Here is a 23,912-nt window from a genome sequence, read left to right as displayed (position 1 = left end):
AAAATTAACAAAGGGCAATAACTCAAAAAATAAGAACTGCAGAGTACCGGTCCTTGTGCACTGCACTTCGGGTTATTGAAAGAAGCATGCATACCAAGTTTGAAGTCATTCAGACTTATAGTGACTGAGTTATGCTCCGGACAAGCTTTAGGGGACGCCGACAACGACGCAGACAACGACGCCGACAACGACGCCGACACAGACACCGCCGCCGACACCGCCGACAAAAGTAACCCCTATATGTCACCTTTTCAAGGCGACACAAAAAGACCATAATTATGATTAATATATTTAAATTAAAAAAAAGACCATATAATTAATCACTTTTTAAAAACAACAGAGTACTGAAAAAAAAAATGAGAAAAATACAAGGTAAAAAATAATAACCTCTTAAATGTGAAACAGTAGCATTAAAATGTTAAAATTGAGAATATATATATAAAATTAACCGGGGGATCAACTACAATTCATCACGCTCCCTTAAAATAGTGTAACGGTTATCAGATGGCGCTAATTTTTGGAACGCTGATTCTGGCGGGCTGGTTGGCTGCTCCGGTTTATCACTTGGTTCATGAGGAATATGTCCGGCTTGCTGCAAAGATAAAGGAGATAAAATATTACGTTTAAAATTGTTGAGTTTTATTTATTCATTATCATTTATCATTTTTTTTTTTTCATATAAGTTTTAATACCTCTCAACGACCTGCTGGATTTCTTACATGCACTTATTCAGCCTCCTTTATAATCCATTTTTGGGATTTTTATTTTTCTGGTTGGGTTTTATGTCACACCAACACAGTAAAGACCATATGGCAAATTTCCAATTCAAATAGTGGATGAAGACCTCAGGTGCCCTACTGTACATTATTTCTGGCACAAATGAGCACCTGAGTAGAACCATCAATGTTCTGTCAGCTAGATGGATTAAGCTTCCTCACAGGAAAAAATCCAAATTCCTTGTAGGGATTCGAACCAACAGCGGTGAAGGGCATCAATATCAAAATTTAAAGATAGTCGGCAAACAGACTCAAGCCTCGTTAGACTGCACAGATGTGCAGACTGGCCTGGCTCTATACTAGTGGCAAATTAAGACTTATCACTTGTATTCCAGCAGGGGTTAAGGGTTCATGTAGAGTGACAGTAAAGTATTTTCTGTAAGTAAGTTCCGACTTCACACAAAAGATGGTCAAATGATAACAGTAAAGATGGTTACAAATAAGTGTTACACATAAAACAAGGTTATCTATTCATATTAACTAATTAATGAACTGATCAAAGTAGAAATTTAGTCAGTGCTACAGTGAAGGGGTATTGAAACAGTCAAAATAAGATGAAATATTAACAGTGAATTACAATTTACACACAACATAACACCTGCAGTACTAAATGTTTAAAAAATTTACTAATGTTTGTTGTCATCCCCACTACCTTTAACCAAAATAGCAAAATGTCATTATGATAACTATAAAATTGTGTTGCTTTTTTTTAATCTCAGAAAACAGGGGGTTTGGTTATATGTTGAGTACACAGGGTTGTATAAGAACATAGTATTAACAAGCCTGTACAAGATATCATCTTTACTGATGGATATAACATAAAATTAATATACTAGTGTTAAGTCTTGCAAATAATATTTTATAGAGTATAGTAAGGAATATATTTAATTAACCAAAATAGGATTTTAATTAAGTTTGATTTCTTTTATCATTTATATTGTAATAATGTATAAAATATTATAATAAATAATGAAATATATGTTTCATAGCTGTACATGTATACAAAAACACTGTTGGTACAATGGAAGAATTAAAACATTTTAGTATCCAACACAATATTTTCTTTGGTTTATATCAGAATTTTTTTTCCAAAATTGGAGGATAACAAGAAAACAAGAAATTATGTTCATTACATAACACAGATGCTCCAACATTTCTTTGTTTTGTCAGTCTACAGACGGACACAGTGACAGTAAACCAAATAAAGGCAAATCTATATACCCACCCCATTCAGGGGGGCATAGATCGCAAGTAGTTAAAACCTTGTTGTCTTTCAGTCATACTGTTAGGGAAACTTATAATCCACTTGAAAACAGTCTTCTTTTTTTAAACTACCATTAATTAAACCAAATATTCAAAATCTCTTTCTCTATTTAAAAAGTGAAGGAAAAAAATCTTTATGAATGAATATTTAATGTTTTGCTTATTTTTTGTTTATATATATTGACAAATAAATATAAGAATTATGAAAGAAATCTGTTAAGTACTCTACAAATTCTATACTGATAAAATCTAATTATAATTGAATTATGATTTTAAGGAGCAGTGCACTAGATTTAGATTATATATAAAACAACATAAAATGTGCATAAGTACATCACTGACAAGTAAACCTTTAAACTCGACTGAAAAAAAACCTACATGATTAGCCTTTTCCATCAGTATACAGCCAGGTAAACCTGCACACCTGGGCAGTCCAACCAGGCTCTGGCTGTATAACCTTTAGGTTGTCACCATGATATACCAAAATTGATAATGGAAAGTCCATTTTAGAAATTCAGCAGGTAAGTTTTTGAGGCCTTTGTGATAACACACACATAGAGGATATTCAAGTTTTTTTCATAAATACAGGATTTATTTTCATCCACTGGTATGAAATTTAATATGAAAATTTTACGAGTGGTTGTTTTTTGACATCACAATTTATAAGAATTTCCCTTAAATTTTGTGTATTGGCTGAATTTACCAGAAAGTTAAGTAAGACACCAGTGAAAATACAGAAACTATCTTTCACTGCAGTGAAAATACAGAAAGTGAAAATACTCATTTTATCTCAACAATAGCTCTCAATATTTCATTTATAAGTATATAATAAAATTATGTGCCTACAGCATGATTTTAAAGATTTTTTTCTGTGTGGGAAAAATCCCAATTTTACAGCCCCAGCTAAAGTGAGGGGGCAATGAAATTGGCACAATCTATTCACTTGGCCTGTCAAGACACTGCACATATCTCATGTCAAATAAAAATAGTTTTTTCCTTGTCAACACACTGTTTTTTTGGGGGTTTTTTTTATCATTATAATACAGAGTGCAGTTTACCTGTCGGTAGACTGCACTAAATCGTTACAGTTGTTTTGGTCAACTCAATATGTTAACAATGCATTAGTAATGACAAGAAGGAGTGTCTATGTCAACTACTGTTAGGCTATTAATGACAATACACAACATATGACTATTGTAAAACCAGTTGACATAATGGTGGATATGTTAGCTGTGACATGGTAAAAACTAAATAATAATGCTAGTTCAAGCTTATTTTTCTAACTAAATATTAAATATAACAGCATGCATAATGAAACTTTGTTACATACAGAACTAAAAGAGCTAGAATATTCTACTGTTTTGGTCAGTCTTTCAACAGAATGACATGACAAAGGAACAAGGGAAAAACTATATGCACCAAATGAAGAAGTGGGGGCATACAAATATATAGCCTTTTTTTTTTCGATCCTTTTAATCATTTCTGTATCATGATTACTAACTGTATGTTTTGATTCAAGTTTAAAATCAATATTGCATATAAATAGAAATATTAGTCAATATTTTTTTTTGGTTGGGTATAAGCTTGCACCAACACATTAAAGGTGATATGGCGACTTTCAATCTTTACTTGTGGAGGAAGATCTCAGGTGCCCTTGAACCAGGCCTTAATTCGAACACAAACTGGCACCTGAGTACAACCATCAACAATCCGTAAGCTTAAGCTAGATTGCTTCCTCACATGAAAGAGTCAAAAGTCCCGTTGGAGATTCAAACCCACATCGGTGAGGGTCAAGTGGTTTGGAGTCATCAAACTTAACCACTCACCAACAGACACAGTTTTACTGAAGAAAATATTGACTCTAAATAACCAATATTTTCTTCAATAAAATTGTTTTGTTTTTTTCATCAAAGTTTTACTTTCTTTATTGGTTTATGGGCTATTTTCTTATTAATTAAGTTTCAATTGAATTGCTTTAATGGGGTATTTTTATTCCGTTACATGCTACTTTAAATAGACAACTCTATACCTATGACAATGCATTAGAATAACCCTTTACATAAACAAAACCTAATACTTGTGTGAACTAAAAGAAGCAAAAACTGAATAAAGACACCGAGATCTATTCTAAGAAGACTCTATAGTGTAAAATGACCATATCTGATTAAATTTACTGACCAAAATCAGACGATGGTCTACACTGAAAATTCCCATATAATTATGATTTTGTCCAGATTAAAAACAGACAAGTCCATTCCCTATATTAGACTATGTGAGGGTAAAAGACTAAAAAATAAAACTGCACTGTCACACTAAACTAATTAAGATGTAAAATGTTAACAAATAAACACACAAACCATTGAAATTATTGGCAGATTCTTTAACACAACCATTTTACAATTCATCTTTGTCTTTTAAAGTGTATCGGTTTTCGGATGGTCTCAAATTTTTGAACACAGATTCCGGTGGGGATGATGGGGGCATGGCAGTCGAACTTTGGTCAGTTTCTACAGGCAGGTGTCCTGTTTGTTCAGTAACCTTCTCCGAGGCCTTTTGTGCACTGTCAATATCAGGCACTGACTCCTGAGCCGGTTCCTCGGCCGTAAAGTCGGACGCATTGCTATCGGTATCGTCCGACCTATATTCCTGATCGACAGCCGGCTTATCGGTAGTATCGATTTGGTTTTCCGAATTTTCGACATTATTTTGAGAATCGACTTTCGGTTCAGAAGTGGAAGGCTGGTTATCATCCTTGCTCTGTATGGACATTAACACTGAGACATTATTTAACATATTTCAATAAAAAAAAAAATGTGAAAAAAAAAGGGAAAGAAAAAAACAGAGAAAATTTTGGGCAGGTAACCATGCAATACAACATCATCCTGTAAATAAAGCCGAAATGTCCGTAAGAATATCCCACATTGTGACCTCACAAGAAGCTATCAAAAAAACATCAACCTTAGAGCTACCTCTATTAACAATGAATGACCTTGGAAAGAAATTCCCACTGAACAAAATCCTAGTTCCAGGTAAAAGTTGTAAACCCACATTGATTAGGTTTGTTAGGTTGATAGCCATGAATATAAAGTGCGAGTTTTATCACTAACCTAGACCAATCTGAAGAAATCTTGTTGTCCAAAACCAACAAGCATGAGTGCGAAACTGATAAAAAAAAGATGTTAAAAATCATCAGTATTTAAAACTTTAATATCATATTTTTTTTCCATAAAATAACTAACCCAATCTACTACTTTGGCATTTGTCTAAAATCTCCATTTATAGAACATCTTGTCAATATGAAGTACAGGGATTTCATTTGTATCTGAGGCAACAGATTTTAATCTACAGACTCAAAATACAACCAATTTTAAAAGCATTTAATAACGATAACCCTGAAGCAGGCAGTCCATGTCATTTTAATGTATCATTATCCTCATAACGTGAACCTGATGAAGCCATCATGACAGTATGGCGGAAATGTGAAAACTTACCTCTTATCTTAACATTGACAAACATTCAGGACTTTTAAGTGAAATGATGTAATGTTTTTTCTGCAATTGTTGTAGTGTGCCTACCACTACAGATTTTGTTTTTTTAGAAAACCCTGAGATTTTGCCAAGTGACATATAATTATTAGGCTAATTATAAGGCATTTAAATCACCTATATTTCTTCTCCTTCTTAATGTTTTACCCCAAGCTTTGAATGAATGAATGATTGAATAAAATGAATGAATGAATGAATGAATGAGCTGGATTCAACATGGATGAAACCTAAATTTAAAGTAGGTCATAACTAAATACAGCAAAATTAATTTCTTGACACATGAATGAATGTATAGAACCTGCTGGCTATAATTTAAAACTCTTGATTAACTGAGTTAGTTCAAAAGAAATAGAAAACACCTCGAGACCAACAGTGTATTAGTGAAAGCTTGACAAGTTAGTTTACAAGGTAATACATCCACTAAAAGAATTCAGAATTTCTGCATACAAAAATTCCCCCCAATATATTTATTTGTATTTTCTAACAATAAGAACGGATCCTGTCCTGGGGCCAGCTGTAAGAGGCAAACTGCTTCTCTGTAACCATAGAGATACTGGGAGGACTATAGCCTAATAATGGATGTAAGACCTTTCGAAACATACACACCAACAACATGCTCAAGTTCACATATAAGCCATGCACAATATACTGACAAAATTACATGAACGATTATAAAACCAGCATAGCTCTAGAACTTCTAACAAATTATAACTTGCATTTACTTTTCAGGTCTCATCTTTTTTTAATTTTGGTTGGATTACATGATGACTTTCTTGCTTAGCTAAGAAGATACAACAAAATCCTCAAGTGTCTCTTCACAACACAAATCTGGTTTGTTGCTATTTTTTTTATATAATTGCTTACGTTTGCAGTATTTTTTGCACTATTAGGTACAATTCAACCTGACATAGAAATTTGCATAACTGGGACAAAATATGGGTCAATAATAATGGTCAGCAACAACAGTTTAGAAAATAGAAAGGAACTTTTTGCAGCCCAAAAACAGGTCTAGATTGAAAAGAGTAGAGATGTCATCGATAAGGATTTTAGTATCGATATATCGGTAATGAATTATCGGCGATACAGCGATATATCGATTGCCAGGCTAAATTTTAGCTTTTAAGTCTTTTTAAATGTTTCCTAAGGACACTGACAAAGCAGTTATATATAGACAAATGCAAAAAAGATAAACTATGAAAACTTTTGAATGTTTTACCCCAAGGCTTTGAATGAATTAATGATTGAATAAAATGAATGAATGAAATGAATGAATGAGCTGGATTCAACATGGATGAAACCTAAATTTAAAGTAGGTCATAACTAAATACAGCAAAATTAATTTCTTGACACATGAAGAATGAATGTATAGAACCTGCTGGCTATAATTTTTAAAACTCTTGATTAACTGAGTTAGTTCAAAGAAATAGAAAACACCTCGAGACCAACAGTGTATTAGTGAAAGCTTGACAAGTTAGTTTTACAAGTAATACATCCACTAAAAGAATTCAGAATTCTGCATACAAAAATTCCCCCCAATATATTTATTTGTATTTTCTAACAATAAGGAACGGATCCTGTCCTGGGGCCAGCTGTAAGAGGCAAACTGCTTCTCTGTAACCATAGAGATACTGGAGGACTATAGCCTAATAATGATGTAAGACCTTTCGAAACATACACAGATCCAACAACATGCTCAAGTTCACATATAAGCCATCGCACAATATACTGACAAAATTACATGAACGATCAATCAAAAACCAGCATAGCTCTAGAACTTCTAACAAATTATAACTTGCATTTACTTTTCAGGTCTCATCTTTTTTTTAATTTTGGTTGGATTACATGATGACTTTCTTGCTTAGCTAAGAAATACAACAAAATCCTCAAATGTCTCTTCACAACAAAAATCTGGTTTGTTGTTTTTTTTTTTATATAATGCTTATGTTTGCAGCATTTTTTGCACTATTAGGTACAATTCAACCTGACATAGAAATTTGCATAACTGGGACAAAATATGGGTCAATAATAATGGTCAGCAACAACAGTTTAGAAAATAGAAAGGAACTTTTTGCAGTCCAAAAACAGGTCTAGATTGAAAAGAGAAATTGTAGATTTGTCAAAAAAAAATCTTAAGAGCACTGTGAGCAATTAAAAATTCTACATTAAAAAGGAGCATAACTCCAAAAATATTGCTTTCAGAATTATTCCCCTTGTTTAAAAGCATCACCTTGTCATGATAACCAAGTATTCCATCTTTCATGTTGATAACTTTATAAATATTTGAAAAATGGGCTACATTTAGTTTTTTTGCAGCACAACAATGCTGACGACAAAACCGCGGTGATCATAATAATTTGACCTTTTCTTCGAAACAGACAGGCCAATTAACTAAAGGTATGCTGGTTTAAAATATACATCACTTATCTTCCATTATATAATATCATACATTATATTTCATTAGCATATCACTTAAGTGTTGTAAAAAAAACTTTATTCAATAATACACTTGACGTAAATATTCTAATAGTGACAAGTCAACATAGATCCTCATATATATAAACAATTCTCTTGAAACAAAAGTATCTTTTTTTTAATTATAAGAACTATACATAATAGTTTTGGATTTTGGCCAACAAAAATTTAAATCAATTAAGGTTACCAAATTAAATCACAATAAAGAATATCAGTTCAAAGAATTCAGCTTCCCATTATTTTTAAATTATATGTTTCAAAATTACTAATTATCTAATTTTAATGTTTACATCACTCCTTAAAATTCAATGGTAAACATATTAATGCTAAAAAGCAATATAATTATAAAATTTAATGTTTCAATTCTTGTTTGAAATTTGTTATGAATTCTTGTGTTTTTGTTGTTGCATGTTGAATGCCCTCATTATTCTTAACTGTTAACAAGATTCTATAAAAGTCAACCATATAGAATGGTCAAATCTATTAATTAGTCATCACAGAAAAAAATTTCCATAGTAACTATTTGTCACTAAGCAGTGTTTCAAATTTCCATAGTAACTATTTGTCACTAAGCAGTGTTTCACAAAGTTTCTGCATGGTGCCATCACAAGATCTATATATTACTATAAAACGGCTTACCTGTTCCACTTGCTTTTCTTGTTGCACCACCGGGTCAGGACCATGATGGAACTCACGATGAAGCTTGCCCGAGTGTAAATCTGCTATGAACTCTTTCACTAAACCAGGTGATCTGCAAGATAAAAGTAACATGATATGATTAATGTTTATCCTATACTAGAATAGAAGTACTAGGGACAGCAAAATCAATTGGCCGTATTGTCCAGGTTGTCCCACAGTCTGTACAGATAAGTGGAAATTTATATTCATTTACTCTATTATTATCAAATGAACAAGTTTAGAAATGTTTCAGATAAAAACAAACATTCAAGTCAAAATCAGATTTTTCCTGCCCTGAGTACTAGTGCAACTCTGTTAAAATTATATGACACAGATTTACATATATATATACTAACATGATACAAACATAGCATAAAGTTGGGTTCAATCTTAGAGCTACAGTATGAGTATGTGAATGAAAAATTTTTTTTACCGCAAACTTTTCTTATTTTAAGTATATGATGAAAAGTCTAATATATTCATATTGCTTTATTTCTAAATCTATTGAGGCTTGCAATTTGATATAAACTTTTTGATTACAATCAAATATAGGTTATTCAACGGATTAATTCCTTTATAAGATAGATAAATCTTCCTGTTATTTGATACTATATACCATGTCTTAATAATTCTTTTTTTTGTTTTTGTTTTGGGTTTTACGTCACATCGACACAGTATAAGTCATATCGCGACATTTCAGTTTTACTGGTGGAGGAAGACCTCAGGTGCCCTTCAGTGCATATTTCAGGCACGAACGGGCACCTGAGTAGAACCACGGACGTTCCGTAAGTTAGCTGGATAGCTTCCTCACATGAAAGAATCCAAAGTCCCTGTCAGGATTCGAACCCACAGCGGTGAGGGACAAGTGATTTGAAGTCAACAACCTTAACCACTCGGCCACGGATGCCCCTGTCTTACTAAGGAATCAATTCTGTATGCATAACAATATATATAATGTCATTATGAAACACAGCTGACTTTTTTTTTAAGATTTACTCTGCCCATCTTTGGGTAAAATACTTCTTTTGCAGAAATTTATTCAAATCTATCAAATTCTTCCTGAATATGTCTAATTTGAAAAAGTCAATGTATAAACTATTTTTGGGAAGCTTCATTCTCTATTATTTGTCAAATTAATTTGGTCTATTCTCATAAAAACTGCCATTTTTTTTTTTTTACTGACAATATGCAATTATACTATGATTACCTGTAGTGTGTAGAGTTTAAAACGTAACATATTTTCTCTTTGTTTATTCTAAAGATGTTTATTTGTACATTTTAAAAGAGACTGTACAGTTATAATTACGTTTTTTTTTTTAAAACATCAAATTTGTGCACAATATATATCTCTAACTTTCCAAAGTGAAGTCAAAATTCTGAAACACAATAAGAATTCTTGCCACTTACTCGAGATCTTTTCTGACGTCGTGTTTAAAAAGGTACATGTGTCTAAAACTGTCTATAGCTAACACAGGTAAATCATTGGCTGATTTTCCTAAATGGTGAAGAGGATGTGAAAACTTTGTACCATCAGCAGTTAAAAAGTTTACGCTAGCTGAAAATAAACAAAAAATCATTCATTATGTGACAAGTCATACATAAATTTGACAATTTAGGCAGAAATACAAAAGTGTTGTGAAATACAATCACAAGACAAACAAAATCAATAAATATTTAGTTCAGTTTATTTAAAGTTTGATTGTTTTGGAAGCTATAATGTTAAGCTTATTAAAACACTATCAAATCCTATTCTTATGATTGTAATGCTGGTTTTTTTTTTTTGGGGGTTTTTTTTTTTTGGGGGAGGGGGGTTGGAGGGGGGGGGGTATTAATTTTTTGAAGCCCCAAAAGTTTTTCCTGTGAAAAACTGATAGTATACAACAACCTCTCATTTGTTGGCATGCTTTATTGATCAGTAGACTTGTACAGCTGTCATGGCAGAGGAAGTTATTAGCTATATAACAGCCATTTCTAGTATTATATTTTATATTTATTTAATATTTTATATTTTCACTGTGAAAATTATATTTTATATTTTCACAGTGAAATTTACAAAGTATAATTTCACTGCCTATTGAAAAGTATGTTATGAAGGCAAATACAGCCTTACCAAGTAGAACTGGCACAAATTGTACGAGCCGATTATCCCCTGCAGGGCTATATTGGGCCTGGAGATACAAGTTTCCTTGTATTATATAAAATAAGGCTCTGGATAAAAATGACTTGTGTATAACAGACTTGATAGAGACTTACTTCTTTCCCCTAATAATTCATTCTGTACAATTCTGTTAAATGCTGTGACAACTTCTGTATCTTCTAATTTGTGGAATAATATAACAAACGGCAGCCCTTCTTCTGTCAATTCCTGTAATGATAGTATAAAATTAGACATTTGTTGTCTTAAACAACTTCTATACATTTCTTTGAAACTGACCTATTTATCATTTTCATTTGTAATATTCTTCAATATACCTATATTCTGGGGGCTGATTATTATTTTCTTATTTGCTTGTTAGATTTAAAGACACAATGTAATGTCATATTGAACCATTCAGCTCTACTTGTGAAGGAAGACCTTAGGTGTGTCTTTAGGCATCATTTCAGGCTTGAGTGGGCACATGATTAGAAAAACTCTGATTTTGGCGTATGCTAGCTGGATAGCTGCCTCACATAAAATAATCTATAGTTTCTAAGAAGGAAAATTATAACACGTACAATATCATTATACATTGATTTCTTTATTTACTGCCTATTGAAGTAGTAAGTGTATTTTCATACAGAAATAATGAACACGTAAGTATAACCCACTGTCCTTTCATTAACTAGCTTTCAACTAAGTCAACATACCTCAGCATTTTCGAATGTAATCTCTCTAACAAGCGGCACACACTTGTCGTGCATCCACTGTAGCATCATATCATAATTGTTGGACTCTCCAGTATATGCAACATCTTCTCTTCTAGTCTGCAAAAAAAGATACCATAAACCTTCGTGTGTGGGGAGAATATAATTATAAGCATGTAATATTTTCTTTAATCAAGTGTAATATACAAATAACCAATTTCTTCATGTATGATTTTCAGGCATATGATTGTTAACTCATCATGCCAGAAAATTAAAATGAAGCGCTTGCATCTTAATAATAGTATATAGACACTTTAGTTTGTTTGGATTTTTTTCATTTTTCACTGATTTTAAACACACTTTTCGGTCATTTTTGTGCTGATCTGTCCACCAACCTGCTTTCCTGGGTAACTTACCAGTAATAACCAATTTCTCCGCAAGGGAACTTACTAATCACATGATTTCTGAATCAGCAGTAAGAGACAAACAGCCAATAGACTGAATGTCTAAAATCAATTATCTCATATATTTCACCTCAACTGAGAATTCAACCAGTTACCCTGGATTACAAATCAGATACTCTCCCTATGGAGCTAATCTCAGTTGTACCTGTCTCAGTTAAATCTAAAACACAAGTTCTGCAGACCATGCACTCTCAGAAATTACCTTACAAAGCCAATTTGTCATAAATTAGCAAATGATTATAACTTCAAGGCTGCATGCCTCCAGATGAACCAAAATATTTCAAGAAAATTTAAAATTGTACAAGATTTTAAGATAAGTAAAAGGATTCAGGATTAAAGTGATAATTTACATGTTATGTGTGATTAAATACTGATTTTGCTATATTTATCACCATATTTATACTGAATTGCTAATGCAGCAGGGGCTTTATTTGCATATTTTGATCTATTTTTGTTAATTTACATGTGTGTAAAGTGTGTAAATTACTTCTTTTTATAACTTCACAATACTTTACTTTCAAAAATATTTTCAAAATTTACATGAAAATATGCATGAATCTGGAGGCATGCTGCTTTAAGAAATAATGTAATAATAACATCAACATACATGTGGTGGACGGAATACAACTTTTGTGCTGAGACCAGCTCTTTCTCCATTAGACACCTCACTGTAATATAACAAAATATACAAGTGTAAAGAAAAGTTATACCGAGAACAAAATCATGTACATGTACCTATCTCCATTATATACATGTATCTCTGTGTATTATATAAATGTTTTAAATTTCGATTCCCAACGTTAAAGTCAAGTATTTTCCTGTTTGCCAGCAAGATATTTATGAACGGTTTGTTGTAATTCTGTAACATTTAGGGCTGCTCCAGAAGCAACTATAGCAAAAACTCAACTTGCTTTTACTTTTTTTAACCATACAGTTTCCTATGTTACTATCAGGTTAAAACGCGAAATAAAGAAAAAGAATCTTCAAATCTTACCCTATTGCTGCATGAAACATGCAATCATCTCTTAGTTGCATGGCAACACGACGGAATGTTTTATAAGAATCTGTCTCCTTGTCATCAAAAAACCCAATTACGTTCCTCTTTGTGTTCTTCAAAGAAATGAGTAATCTAATTAAAATCTAAATGTCTCATATTTGAATGAATTTGATACTTTTTTTCTTAAATTCTATTTTTTATTTTATTTTGTTTGGTATTACTGAAACTTTGAAAGCTGGCTACCTTAACAATTCAACCATAGAGACGTCTTTTATTCTTCCCTTTCGTTATTCAAGTTCAGTAAATGCTTGAAATATCTCTTTTCCATAGAGGAGAAAATCAGCTCATCCATGCTTAGTGTGTTTTTTTTAACTGGGAAGTAGGAATAAATTTTCACCCAAAATTAGCCATGAAAAACTGCTAAAACCTTTTAACAAAACATAAACTAACAAAACAAGAACTAAGAACCAAGAATAAATAAACAAACCTCTAGTTCGTCTAGCTCGTCCATTGTGGTGTGTTGTTTAATCGAGTCTTCTATTTGATTTTTGATGAAATCTGCAAGGGCATCCACTGACCTTTGACCCCTATACTCTTTCTTAACCGCTTGCCCATTACGGAACAGCTTTAATGTTGGGTATTTTGATATATGGTATAAGGTAGCAATACCATCTGAAAAAGTATTACAACTAAATTAAAGTTTATGCATTTTCAAGATGAGAAAATAATAGAATTAAGCAGTGTCTATTCTAGGAAAGTGGCTTTGGGGGGATTGACTCATCATGTTTGAGAATTCCCTACTATTTTTTCAGAGGCAGGGGGAAAATTTTACATAGAGAAAGAAGAAAAAAGATCAACAAATGTTACAAATTCTCACTTTTCAATAAAATCTTCCGATTTTCGAATCCTAGAATAGACACTGATTTAAAAACAATATTATGAATAATTGTATACAGAGAATCACACAAACGTGTGTATTTCTACAGATGGGTAAATTTGTATTTTAAAGAGTCTGGCATCATGCAAAGAAATACTAATCTCAACTTAAACGCAATCAACAACAGTTATCATAACATCCTCCATACACTAGAATACTCATATTATTTTCCTTTTACAGTGAAAGTTGAAAAAACCGGACGCTGAGAAAATCGGAACTCTCTAAATACCGGACGATTAATTCAGTCCCAAATTTTACCTTCGTTAAACTTTTGCATTAAACATTGACAATACCGGAATCTGTAAAAACCGAATATCGGATGGTTAATTACCCTGACAATACCGGACGGCGAAGGTGTGAATAACCTTTTGCAAAGGTGTGAATAACCTTGCGTACTAGTCAAAAGTGCAAACTGAGCGGTAATGGGACACCGATTGTCTGATTTGTTTATTATGTCCGTTTTCACAGTTTGAATTATTGTAAGATATAGATTTTACCGTTTTATATATGCCAACACGTACGAGGAATTGGTAAGTTAAAATCAGTATGAATAAAAAAATGAGTAGTTTTATACTGCGTTGCTTTTGTATATTCATTTCCCAAAATATCAAAGCAACGGAAAAGACATTTATCGGCGCCAAGTTCTATTCCATCACCAAAAGAATTCGACGATAGCTGTCTATAAGTGACAAAGTTGAACCAATTAAAGACAGTGAAACTTTTAATAAGGCATCGGCAATATTTACAGTGGAAGGGGGGCATTATTAAAAATAAACAAAGTAAACTATGTTCGTTAAATCATTATCCAGTACCCAAATGTAAACATGTGCGAATGTAATAGGACTGTATCGTTATGAGGTAACTGCTGTTCTTTTTCAATCAAACTTTTAAAGTATTTAGATGCAATAAAGTGACAAAAATAAATAAAACATGTTAATTTGTAATTTATAATTTCTTTAGCAATTTACGTACATATGATCATGAAAATGCAAATATACAGCATCCGTTGTAAGTCACTGCTCGGTACATTGAGAAAACCGGACCGCTGAGAAAACCGGACAAAACCCTCGGTCCGAAAGCCGTCCGGTTTTCTCAACTTTCACTGTATTATATTCCTTGGACCATAGAATATGTATAGAAAATCTATATTAAACCATAGGAGTATTAATCAGTTTGCCGAGTGTTTTTATGTTCTAGTCATAGCCAAACATAAAAACAAGTTCCATGTAGTCACAATACGAAACCCCAGAAAAATGTAACCAATGAACGAGCATCTGAATATAATATTTCTATCGCTTTCCCTTTCTCTGCTGTCACAATAAGTAAACCCCTGCAAAAATGAGCCAATCAATTGGCATGCTCTGGAGTGCAGGTAACTAATACCTGCACTCTAGTTAACACACTGTGCATGTATATACCAGTGATTAATCTAGAAAAATCCTTACAATGCGTCGGATGACGCACATGTTTGAAAACAATGAGTCCTTTAGCAAAATTCAATGAGTCATGTAGCAAAATAAATGCGTCTTAGCAGAATTTTTTTTTTAATAGCAGATCCTTGACATGATTTGCATGTTTTATAACAAGCGATTAAGTATTTAAATTGTATAAAAAAGTTATTTTTGGTACTAATATTAATTACAGGCAAAACAATTTTTATTGGCTGCTGAAAAATCTAATTTGCATAATTTATATTTTCTTACTACTTATGTCTAATACTGTGCATTATCCATTTTAATTGTTCGTAATTTGCACAAAATGCCCCTATCACACTGTATACATACTGACGACTTTTATTGCTCCTTGTATGCCTCTGTGTAGAAAGCATACACAGACAGACCTTTTGATCAAGAAAAAAAGACATGCACAATGTTTCCCTGATTGGTTAATCGCCCTGTCAAATATTTTGATGACGTAATAGACATTTTTTTTTGTTACACTCCGCGTGAACTTGAGTGACCCTAGGGGAATTCAATTTACACACCTGTCAGATTATACTGTAACTTACAGCATTTCTTAAAATAGCAACACTTTTTTTTCATTTACTGATATTTATTTAAAATATTAAGTAGATTAATGATTTTTTGTTTGCTTTATTGGATTAAATTTACGGTAGTAGAAATGCTTATCTGTGTGGGAAAGAGATAAGGTAAGTAGATAACTTGGAAAAATGCTATAGGGAAATGGATAAACTCAAGAATATGCGTAAGTACAGGGGAATGGGTAACCTGTTGCTGTTGGTACCAGTTTTGTCTGGATGACTTAATAACATACAATATAAGTCTGACACAGATTTTAGATGCACCCTTGGCCCTTTGCTGACGATTTTCCTGTGCCATTCCAGGGTTTGACACTAACTTTTCAGCCAGGAATCCCAACGGGACATCTGTTTTTGAATTCAAAAGTCCCTTCCCTAAGTCGGAAGTCCCTGATTATTTTTTATATAATTTTAAGAATAAAGCAATAACCTTTGTCTATCAAAATTGATGTGCAACTTATTTTTATTGTTCTTTCGTTCTACTTTTTGGAATGTTGATCATAGCACATGGATCTGTGATAACATTAAGTGATGAAGGAACGAAATCCTCTATGTTTCCTTCCAGCATTATTAAGTTTGGTAACAAAATCATACATGCAGTTGGAAGTGTTTATAGGTCTTGTAAAATATGTCCTAAATATTACTGACTTCAATAAATATAATTTATTTTGTCCCTTTGTCTGTAGTTATGCAGTAAGTAATTTTCATTTGATATTATAATAGTGCTGTATTAGGTCTACTTGAATAAGTGTAAATTAGTCATTGAAGAGAAGAAAATGAGTTACTGCAAAAAAGCTTTTTTGCTCATAATTCCTTTACATAATGATATCAATGCCATGATAAGACAGGAACAAGTTATTATTATTGCATTTAAAATATAATCACAAAATATTTTTAAAAAATCCCCAAAAATCACGCATCCGAATGTGTTTATCCGAAATCTTGTACACTATTGATTATGGAATTGCCGACTTTTTCCACGGTATAAGTATTCTAACATAATAGTAACATCAAATATTAAACAAAACTATATAAAACATATCATTTTTACTATGGTGGTTGAAAATACAGCAACATATCGGAAAATACTGACATTGGAATGTTTGGTATGTGGAGAATTTTCGTATTTTGTAAACAATGTTTCATTTCCGGTTTGCTTTTTGCAAGTTTATCACGTTTAATAAATACTTTTTTTGCAAGATTACCATCTTAAATGAATACTTTAAAGTTGATTAATGATCAATTTTAATTGTTTAGTATATTTTTTATTTAAAAACTTAAAAGTCCCAACGGGACATCTGACTTGGAACTTAAGAAACCCTTGTCAATTTTTGGAGTCCTCGGGACCGCGGGACTGCGTTAGTGTCGAACACTGCCATTCTCATTTTTTAGCGCCAATGGCGCAGGCAGATCTCTGCATATTTCACCATTGTAGGCGATTCCCTCTCATGCAAAATGGACGCTCTGATTGGCTAATGCCGATAATGGGCGGTTACCGATTGCAGGGATTTAACGTTTCAAGCAAATTGGGGATTAGTCTTGCACCTGTAATCATCGGAAATTAAAATATTCAACTAAAGAAATTGATATTTTTGATTATAAACCACCTGATTTGCATGCATCAAATTGAACGCACATATTTTGAAACTGTGCGTCTTTTTTTATTTTTATGCGTATTTTACGCAGGACGCACATCTAGATTAATCACTGATATACGGTATACGATTTATCTCCGACACATTTTCAACAGGAAGGTCCCCAAACTATGATACAATTATATATAGAATATGGATCTGGATGCAGGTATTTCTTCAATTAAGAATGTCTTTATTTTGGACATAAAAACTTTTAAGTTTTTATGATTAAAATATATATATCAAACCATTACCAATATCTTATCAAGTATGTCAATAAGTTAACTCTTGAAAACAGAGGATTTAACCTCTAGTAAAGTCAGGGAATAAATATTTTATGCAATAGACCATTTATAATCAATATTTGTTCATGTTGGGAATAAATATTTTATGCAATAGACCATTAATCAATATTTGTTTAAAGAGTGTTTTTCAAAATAATTTATGAGAAAGTCAAGTTTGCCTCTCCAAAAGTTGCAAGGTTTTTTTCTGACACATTTTGATGGCTGATATTGGGACATGCTGCCAATGCCAAAAAGTGTCACTTTCTTATATTTAACTTCATTGTGCCATAGAAAATTGTGATCTTGCATTCAAAATTATAATGTCTGCTAATGAGTCAGATATAAGAGGATATTAAATAACCAAATACAGTGGAACCTGTCTAATCCGAACTCGTCCGGACCAGAAGAAAAGTTCGGATTAGAAAGGTTTCCGGATTAGAAGGGTTTCCGAATTACAAAGTTTTTTTACATGTTTTTTTTTCATGTTATTTTGCAAAATAGTTTAAGGAAAGAAAACGGGAATGCATCTGAAATAGCAATTTAGATATTTTATTTTTGCAGTCTCTTATTGTTCATTTTAATACATGTCAATACAAAAATAAAGAAATAAAAATAAATAAATAAGCAAAAATATGATGTCCTCATGGCTAAGTTAACCTACGATGTTAAACAGGAGGCCGAGACATGATTAGATATTCTTACCAGCATTTGTTAATTGTTGTTTACTCTTATCCGATTCAGCGACTATCCGAATTCACTGACAGTTTCCATTAATTTTCATTACTTAACCCATTACTTCATATACACGCCTTTTAACGCCTTTTTCACCCCCCCCCCCTTTTTGTTGTCTCAAATGATGAAAAAATGCCTTATTTAGGCCCTAAACACTTGTTTTTGTTTAAGAAATGTTGTTAAAAAAATTGACCTCTTTTTCGGCGCGGCCCCCCAACCAAAAGATACATCAGGGGGTTGCCAGAAGGGGGATGTGCCCCCTTCTGTTTTGGGGGGTTTGAAGGGGGGCGGAGTCCCCCTCATCGCCAAGAAAATTTTGGACTTGTGAGAGGCTGTAAATGACCCCAGATTGATCATAAGGTAACGTGTAACCAACGCTGAAAAGCATTTGACTCTATCTCAATCCATTGATAAGTTGCAGCACTTTGAAATCAATTTTGATGGAAAAAATCAACGCAAAATAGTGATTTTTGGCAATTTTGAGATGTCCCCTCGTTGCCATGGTAACAGAAAATTTAAGTCTGAGCATGTTGTTGCAAGGACAATGGTCCAGTCAACATTTGTGCCAAGTTTGATTAGTGTTGAAGCAGTTTTTATAGTATTATAGCAATTTGAACTTGTAACGGGAGACTTTTCAATGAAAACAGCCATTTTTCACAAAATGCTCATGAAGCAATGGGTTAATCACGTATCATTGAATCCCATACAAAGGATTAAAAGATATTTCTATTGCATTATATCAAAATATTTATAGAAGATGACGAAAAACAATCAATTAAGCAATTATAGAAGATATCAAGGCAAGCTAAGTGTAATTTTCACACCTTCGCAGATCATACGTTTCACCCATTAATCAAGCGAAATAACACCAGCAAGATGTGCGGTTATTTGTTATTTTGAATTAAGGTGTGACATTTGGCAAAATCTGTTCGGATCCGAGAGGTAAATTTTAGAGTAAAATAAGAACAAAAGTTGAAAAAATCGTCCGGTATTCGGAGTAGACAGGTTCCGGATCCGAAAGGTTTTTTACTATTGAAAATAGAACGAATAAAATCGGGACCGGACACTTCGTTCGGATAAGAAAGGATTCCGGATTAGAAGGGTTCGGATTAGCAAGGCTCCACTGTATTTGAATTCTCTGTCTTATTTGATGACATGTATAAGATATGTTGTCAGTTTTTCCCAATTTTACTAAAACATTGTACAAATTCCCAATTCTTGAGGTTGTACAAACTGAAAAAACTTACTCTCACTATCACAATCCACTTGCCCAAATGCCACTTTGCCTTGCTCCTAGAGGAAACAAATTAACAACTTGTGAAGATTTGTTTATGAAACAGTCATCGGATTTAGCACTGGCCCAGTGGCCCATGGCCAGTGAAAATTAGTTCGGGCCAGTGTAAATTTAAGAAAATTTAGTTAAATATATAAAAAGATAAATTCAAAACTGAAATTCGGCCAGTAAATTCAAAATCTTAAATTCAATGACTAATGAAATATGTAAAGATAAATCTTATATGGTTCATTAAGATAATAATAAATCCAAAGCTTTTGCAAATTGACTACTAGGAGCAAATCATTATTATAAATCAAGAAGAAAATGGGAACACTGAAAGACGTGTACAAAAAAATGCCCAAATATCAGCAATGGTATTAAAAATAAATTAACTAAATTACAGTACAGATCAGTGAATACATAGATCTAAGATTGTTAAAATTGAAGTTCACTTACTGGGAAAAGTTCCTTCACTTTCTTTCCAGCTTCTTCAAAAACCGGTTTAAGGATTTGACTAAATCTACACCAATCAGCGTAAAAATTAACAAACACAATTTCGTGAGTAGCTGAAAAAAGTGAATGAATAATAAACAATCAAATCTCTCATAACATTTTTTTGAGGAAGGCTACCATAACAATTGCTGTTAACAGTGATATCATTATTAACAGGGCTTCCATTAAGTTACGTTGGAAGTCAGAATCTGTAAAAACCTCTGACATTGGAAGTCACACTAATGACATTGTATAGGTAAAGAAGGAAAGGCATTACATTTTGGAAGTCACAAGCCAAGTCAAGAAGTAAAGGACTCCCAAACGTCCACTAAAAGAAGCCCCGTAACAGTTCAACATTCATACCTCCATTTCACTTGAAAAATGAACTAATATAGGTCCACCTATAGGAAGAGCATCAGATTTTTAACCATAGAGTAGCTGGTTCGATCTTCAGACAAGGCAATATTTCTCTGGGACAATTGAGCCTAACAGTCATAAATTTGTATTTCATCATGTGCTAATTCAGAAATCATGTGAAATTAATAGACGGTCACATGCAGAGAAATTTGTATTATTTACAGTGCTTTTGGGGCAGGGTAATGGTGCAAAAAAAAACACTATGTACAGTATTTACAAGATGTTACATGTCTAGAGAAACAACGATAGCCGGACCAACCCAAAAAAGTAAATGAAATGTCATAGAAATCAATCAAACCAAATTAACAAACAATTCTTTTACAAGCATGAATGATTTCTACTTACAGATTATATTATTGAAATTACTTCCACCAAGCTGTAAGGTTTCTCCATTTGTTCCATGACATAAAAGCAGAGTCTGTAAAAGAAATTTTTTAGAAAGATCTATTTATTATATATCACACACATGTGAATGTCAAGTAAATGTATGACAGCTTTTACTCTTTGAGAAGTCAGTTTTAGTCATCCAGCTGCATTTTAGCTTCAAAGAACTGGTGAAAATTGTCAACTAAATCGGGTACATGTATGTATGGCTCATACGGCTAGCCAAAAGTTCTAAGTAAACCACACATTACGACACCCGATAATTGACGTTCCCATAATACAATTGATTAAATTAAGTTCGCCGAAACCACTACCTGTTTTATATTATAAGATCAGTTCGCCGAACCTGTAGTTGGCGAAACCACTCTCACCCGCTAGAACTATTGGGAAGTCGAACTTGCCCATAAGGCTAGCCACTTCCTTTAATTATGGGACATTAGTTTGATAACCAGTTTTATTGTTGTTACAAATGTTCGATTTTACAGTGTTTACAGGAGTGTATCACATTGATGGGGGGAGGCAGAGTCTGACCCTAGGGACGCAGTGAATTATGTCTCCATAAAAACACATCAGTGTCCCTAATCCTAATTATAACTTAAATATAAGACCTATACGTAACCTTTTTCATATTTATCATTCATTAATCTGATATTTTACATTTTTCATTTTCCATGTTACGTTAGGTCTTAACAGATCTTTGCAAAATTGTGTAGCAAAAAAATTGACATTAGACATCGATTTAGATCTAATGAATTTAAACAATTAAAACAGCGTGTATTTACATTAATTTTGACCTATTTATGAACAAAACTAAAAAATAAATACCTTTTAACAAAATAATTAAACTGTCACATCCGAAAAGTCATGATTAAATCCTCTTATTTAATTAAATTCCTTGTACAGCCGATATACAAATGGCCGCCATACAGTGCGCGAAATCTGATTGGCTAATTCAAATGCAAGCGTTTAAATGAGTCCAGAAGTTTCTAACGGAATATTTTTTCAACGAAATAATTGCCCATGCACCGTCAGTGTGTTCGAATATATTTTTCCGTTCAAAAAATTGGAATCAATCTGTAAAACGCTTTACTTAACCAGTATGGCCGATGAGCGAAATAGACTGATATTTATACGTGGAAAGTCCGAGCGGGACCGAAGGCTCCGCGAGGGCTGTAGCTCTCTTAGATAACATGTATGACGCGTATCATTTCAAATTAAATAAAATTAAAAGTAAATGGAAATTTCAAAAAATTTATATATCCTAAACCTAATGAGCTGTGAAAAAATCCTTAGTTAACTGGGCGCCGCCATTTTGAGCTAAATATAGATATCAGAGCGCTTTCAATGAGCGTCTACATAGTCAGACTATTGCTAGCAGACGCATGCTAAATAACACTTCCGGTGAAAGAATGATGTACAAAATCAGAAAATAAACATGCATTTCATTAATTAAACTATAGTGACGATTATAAATATGTATCCTTTTTGAGAATAAACACATTAAAAAATAACGTTAAAGCAATAACTGTGATTAGAGATTAACAAAAATGGCGGCAGGAATTTTCCAAACGCCGACGCATGCGAAGTGGCCCCCCTTTACTTTCGGAGATTTTCAGGCGCCCCGATGATAGGTTGAACACCACCAATTTATTCGTTTTGTTTACGGTACAAAATACCTGCATTTACATGTACACTAAACATGTTATGCTAAAATCATAATTCATAAAAGCTTTCCGCGCCATAGGTAGCACCTAATTTCATATTATTTTACATTTAATTGATAAGTACATTGTTTGAAAGTTTTTGTTAATGATAGACCATGCAATTGAAAGAACAGAAGATAAGCTTTTGAATAAAGCTTGAAAGGCAAGTCAAAAGACATTTTTTAATTTTTCAAAATGCTACACGTTTATGAGCAATAACTATTAGACGTCAGGCTTGACCAACATAAAACTATAACAAGCCTGTCTAATCTATTGGACTACAGTGTCCCTCGATAATTTTCTTCCTCATCGTTCCTGTCCAATTTAAATCACTAAAATTTTATTCAAGCGGATATTTCAATACAACCTTCATTATCACAGACATACAATTTTAAAATGCGAGTATGCCTCAATGCAACTATTCAAATCATGACCATCATATGCCCCAACAGTCATATTGTTTCGTTTTTTCCGGTTTGTTTATGTTTCGCCACATGTCAAAATAATTTTGACAGAACACATGGAAGTCAAAATAAGTTTGAAATTCATACCATTGCAATAAATATGCACGTGGAACGTGAGAACAAAATGCCAAATTTGCTGTATTTTTCCATTGTGATGAATGAATTTCCTGCTGCACTTTTTTCTAGAAAATAGTGCTTGAGAGCACTGTGCAATGAGCAGACAACTCAAAAATGGCTGAAAAACAGTGAACGTGTAATCTCGCGAGATTTAGATTTTTCAAAAAGATATTCAAAAAATTTTAACTATCAGCATAAATGTGCTTCAATTAATACAACAAAAGTTATGAATTACACTGAGTAAAATTTATTTTGCTTCAAACAGACAAAAAATAAAAATTCTAGTAAATTTGCATATATTAATTGCCGTTTGGTACCGTACCAAAATTTAGAGCACACTAAAAACCATAAGTGTCGTACCTCTCCGAATACGGCGATCGGTCAATTCATCCCAA

At 32.8% G+C, this 23,912-nt stretch overlaps 1 protein-coding gene across 2 annotated transcripts; it reads right to left on the bottom strand.

The window, feature by feature from the left end:
• Positions 1-317: 317 nt before the first annotated feature.
• Positions 318-23,757, bottom strand: LOC132746303 (endoplasmic reticulum resident protein 44-like). 2 transcript variants are annotated; one of them, XM_060735411.1, is made up of 13 exons: positions 23,488-23,757; positions 21,195-21,267; positions 20,397-20,506; positions 19,912-19,957; positions 13,527-13,711; positions 13,037-13,152; positions 12,650-12,710; positions 11,582-11,698; positions 10,988-11,099; positions 10,142-10,289; positions 8,696-8,807; positions 4,397-4,796; positions 457-592 (listed from the first exon to the last, which is right to left on the bottom strand). In XM_060735411.1, exons 1-12 carry the CDS (start codon positions 23,548-23,550, stop codon positions 4,434-4,436), a joined length of 1,506 nt encoding a protein of 501 aa, XP_060591394.1. In that variant the 5' UTR covers positions 23,551-23,757; the 3' UTR covers positions 457-592; positions 4,397-4,433. The 2 variants fall into 2 exon arrangements, with proteins under 2 accessions (XP_060591395.1, XP_060591394.1); XM_060735412.1 differs by lacking the exon at positions 4,397-4,796 and having other exon boundaries at positions 318-592; positions 23,488-23,726.
• Positions 23,758-23,912: the final 155 nt, after the last annotated feature.

Source organism: Ruditapes philippinarum, unplaced genomic scaffold, assembly GCF_026571515.1.
Source record: "Ruditapes philippinarum isolate M1 unplaced genomic scaffold, ASM2657151v2 ctg1186_1_1_1_1, whole genome shotgun sequence".
Taxonomy (NCBI): domain Eukaryota; kingdom Metazoa; phylum Mollusca; class Bivalvia; order Venerida; family Veneridae; genus Ruditapes; species Ruditapes philippinarum.
The sequence above is the reverse complement of the archived record's forward strand: the minus strand, read 5'-3'. Positions and strand labels throughout refer to the sequence as shown.